At 39.9% G+C, this 4398-nt stretch overlaps 1 protein-coding gene across 1 annotated transcript; it reads left to right on the top strand.

The window, feature by feature from the left end:
- The first annotated feature begins 2143 nt into the window (after window positions 1–2143).
- Window positions 2144–3160, top strand: LOC124460837 (leucine-rich repeat protein 1-like). The gene is made up of 2 exons (XM_047012417.1): window positions 2144–2417; window positions 2478–3160. The coding sequence occupies exons 1-2, from the start codon at window positions 2181–2183 to the stop codon at window positions 2928–2930; spliced, it is 690 nt and encodes a 229-aa protein (XP_046868373.1). The 5' UTR covers window positions 2144–2180; the 3' UTR covers window positions 2931–3160.
- The last annotated feature ends 1238 nt before the right edge of the window (window positions 3161–4398 follow it).

The following is a 4398-nucleotide window of genomic DNA, read 5'->3' as shown; positions in this document are numbered from 1 at the left end:
TGCTGCTGCTGAGTGTCAGCAAAAGATGAAGCCCGTAGCTGAGAGACTTGTGCTGCGGACTGATGCTGCTGGCCTGCCAGTTGATGCTGATTCATCTCCGCCAATAGCTGAAGATGTTGTATATTAGCTGCATTTTGAGGAACTGGAATAGTTTTCTGCCGAGTGTCAGCAGAAGATGAGGCCCGTAGCTGGGAGGCCTGTGTTGCGGGCTGGTGCTGCTGACCAATAAGTTTATGCTGCTGCTGCGCCATAATTTGCTGTGAACATTGTATACTTGCTGCAGTTTGAGGAACTGGAGTCTGAGATTGCTGCTGCTGACTGTCAGCAGTGGTTGACGCCTGTTGCTGAGAGGCCTGTGCTGTGGGCTGGTGCTGCTGGCCATCTGATTGATGCTGCTGCTGCGTCGCCAATATCTGTAGATATTGTATATTTGCTGACATAGGAGGAGCTAGATTTGTGGATTGCTGCTGCTGTGTGTCGATAGGAGTTGACACCTGAAACTGACAGGCCTGTGCTGGAGGCTGACGCTGCTTTCCAACCACTTGATGCTGCTGCTGCATCGCCATTTGCTGTAGATGATGTATACTTGCTGCAATTTGATGAACTGGAGTTGCTGACTGCTGTTGTCGTGTGTTTGCAGGAGATGACGCCTGTAGCTGAGAGGCCTGTGCTGCGGTCTGGTGCTGCTGGCCAGCTGGTTGATGCAGCTGCTGCAACGCTAAATGCTGCAGGTGTTGTATGTTTGCAGTACTTAGAGGAAACGTGGTTGTAGTTAGCTGTTGCTGAGTGCTATTTGTGGTAAGAAAGTTCTGTGTTGGTGCTGCACATTGCTGCTGGTTTGGCTGTTGAGTGAGCTGAGGTGTATTTCGTGCTGCTACCATTTTCTCTAGTTGAATAGAGTATCTAGGCCAGGAGAGCCTTGTAGGAGTAAAGGGTTTTTCCAGGATATTCCTTACTTCTACATTTGGGTGTTCTAGAGTGGAGATAGCAAATCTTACGCAAGCCAAGTCATATTTGAGTTCCATGGATTTAACATTATGTTTGTCGCGAATATAGGCATTTGTGCTGAATATATCCGAGTCCGTAATTTTTCTCAGCAGTTTGTTGTGCGTTCCACAGATTTGTTTGAATAGAGTTTCCGAAATAAGGCTGCCCCATACAGGAATAGCATACGTTAGAATGGAAACAATAATTTGCTTAAATATTGTGACTTTACATCTTGTGCTGAGGGAGCTCTTTACGCCAACAAGCCATTTTAGGCGATGATAGATAGCTTTAGCTTGAATACATAGGTGGTGACTCCTAGATATTTATATTGATTAGCGTTTTTTATAGGTTTTTCGTCGATTTTTATTAGGTAAGATCTTAGAGCAGGGGATATGTTTCGTTTTGTGTATAGGACACGAATAGTCTTATCATTATTTATCGTAAAGCACCATTTAGTTGACCATTTGGTGAATTCATTTAGGTATTTTTGCGTTTTCCTGATGGCCATGTAGGCATTTTTATCAGTAGATACGATTATAGTATCATCTGCGAACGTTGACAGTAGGATGTCAGGGTTCTTCTTGGTTTCACCTGATACCATGAGGAAGTCGTGTTCAAAGATATAATCAGGAATTGGCATGTCAGACGAATAAACATTGAAGAGAAGGGGTCCCAGAACACTGCCCTGGGGTATTCCTGCAGTGATTTTGCCAATTCTGGAATATGTGTCATCTGTGCCCCTGACTGTGAACGATCTATCCTGCAGATAGCTTTCAAGAATCTTGAACAAGCAGTAAGGCAGGAGTTTGGCCAGTTTATTCAATAATCCTAAGTGCCACACTTTATCAAATTCAGTAATGTCTACAAATACAGCAGAGCTGTATTCTTTTTGTTCGAGTGATTTTTGTAGTAACTGTGTGACCCTTGCGAGTTGGTGTTCAGTGCTGTGGTTTTACGAAAGCCAAATTGATGGTTTGGAATTGCTTTGCGAAAAGTTGAATACAAATTATATTGTTCACACCAAAGATTAAAAAGGGCAACGTTACAAGGTCAAGGACAATATCCAAACTATTCACACGAAATACGTTTTGGATGGCAAAGCAACGATTGCTTTTAAGAAGCCCTCACTGAATCTGTTGATTAAATGTGATCCCATTCAGCTGAAGGGGTTCCTGCAGACGCTTAAACTGGGTATGGAAGGCAAGGATGTCATCAATTTGAGACTAAATACAGTCACTGCCATGGCACAAAAATCAAAGTTACAGACGAAAATGGCTATAAATCGTCACAGTGACTATCCCATCAAGGTCTTTCCTCGATATCTACAATCCCTAACAATAGACAATACGCAATTGGTTAAATTGAGCTATCATATATGCTCCTTACGGAATCTAACCCACCTGGATGTATCCAACAATAAGTTGCGTAAGGTAAGGAAATAAATGAAAAGACAACTTTTAGCATCTTCAAAACTAAATTTAAATTTCCAGTTACCTGTTGAACTGGGGAGATTACACTTGAGCAAGCTCGTCCTCCATGACAATAATCTGGGTGAAATGGACGATTGGTCATTTCTAAATGGCAGCAAATTACGAGACTCCCTGCGCGAATTGGATTTATCGGCCAACGATTTGACATGTTTGCCTTTGCCTGTGGTCAAGTGCCACAAATTGGTTAACTTGAATCTCAATTACAATAATTTGACTCATCTACCCTTTGCCATACGTCGCCTGAGAAGATTACGCTCGCTTTACGTGTCGGAAAACAAATTAAAATCCCTGCCAGCTGCCATAGATGATTTACGTATTGAAATCTTGGATGTTTGGCGTAATTCATTCAAGGGTCTCAATGTCTTGGAGGCTCATCGCCTGGCCTTTGCTTCCGATGCGGACGGAGCTTCAACTCATTCGCGTGAACCTCTCTGGCTTCAAGCTGTGGCCTAATATGAACTGCCAATCGATTCCCTGCCAGCCTTACTCATTAAACTAATTGCCGAGGCACCAAAATGTACCTGTGGCAAATTGTGCGATGCTTTAGACAAGAAGCACATTATCGAACGTGTTGGTCAACCGAAATTTGTAAATATTAAAAATCTTACCTATAGTCGAGAGCATATGATCTATTCTGATGTTGTCATATGTGGCAACAATTGTAGTATAAGCAACCAATGTAAGAACCTTTCTCAGCTCTGATATTAGCCTATTATGCCAATGTGCCAAACAAAAAGTGGAATTAATAATTAAATATTATGAATAAGTAAATGAAAGAAAAAGCTGATAGTACTGTGATCTTGTTAATCTGTTTATAATATCTTTTAGCTCAAAAATGCTTCTAATCTTAGAGTCTCCTGTTTAGATTAACTTGGGATTTTGACCAGATGACTACCTATTGGATAAATGGAACTCAAGAACTTGAAATCAATTGGAATTGAAGAACATCACTCATCTTTATTTGGATCAACACGCAATTAATCTCAACTGAAAGGGCTTAAGGACTACAGGGCAACCTTCATCTTAAATAAATAGAAACGAAGATTTATTGTCATTATTCTTGAAGGAGGTATACATGTTTGTAGGAATGAAATCCTACATGAAATTGTAGGAAATCGGAATAATCTGCCAAAAGGTCCGAATTGTAAACAAATCTAGTACACTTAATTGATTTTTTGATATATAACAAATCCAACCCATGTATATTGGAAGTTGATTAGTTATTTGCCAATTAATCTATCTCAAATACTCTTGTTCATTGTTTCATCTCTACTAAATTAGAACTCTCTCCATTAAACATAATGTTTAAAGGTTGATTCATTGGGAAAACCTGAAAGGTAGGGTGCCTGAAAGGTTTTGATACAACGAATAATTACGAAAATTTTCAATTTAAGTGAATTTCAAAAATTTAAATGACGAACAAATGCTTTAAAATTTGTTAAACATCTTACATCTTGAGGGAGAACGAGAGAAAGGGAACTAAGGCAATTCTTTTGCCCTACACACACACATACACATATGACCATATAAAGACATTCACACACACGTCTACATCCCTTCCTGACTACACCTTCCTCCCCCGCCTTCTGTCCCTACGCAATCGTTTTTATCCTTATCATTCTGTATTTCTTGCCTATATATGGCTTACTTTTGGTTTCCTTTTGGGTTGCTTCTATGTTTTTCATGTTAAGAGAGCACAGCTCGTTGTTTTTATTATTAAAAGCTGTGTGGCGTATGTGACTTGCATAAATGTGTGTTTTTTTTTGTTCTCTGTGAGTTTTCTTTATCTGAGCTCACGAGCTTTTCCACATTTTCCTTTTTTGCTATCATTTTGCTTTTTACTTCCACTTTTTCTCTCTGTCTGTTTATCAAAATCACAAAACTTCTGGACACTTTTTAAATAAGCATAAAAAAATGACAC

Source organism: Drosophila willistoni, unplaced genomic scaffold (genome assembly GCF_018902025.1).
Source record: "Drosophila willistoni isolate 14030-0811.24 unplaced genomic scaffold, UCI_dwil_1.1 Seg138, whole genome shotgun sequence".
NCBI classification, from domain to species: Eukaryota; Metazoa; Arthropoda; class Insecta; order Diptera; family Drosophilidae; genus Drosophila; species Drosophila willistoni.
Note: the sequence above shows the minus strand (reverse complement) of the source record. Positions and strands in the feature narration are given on the sequence as shown.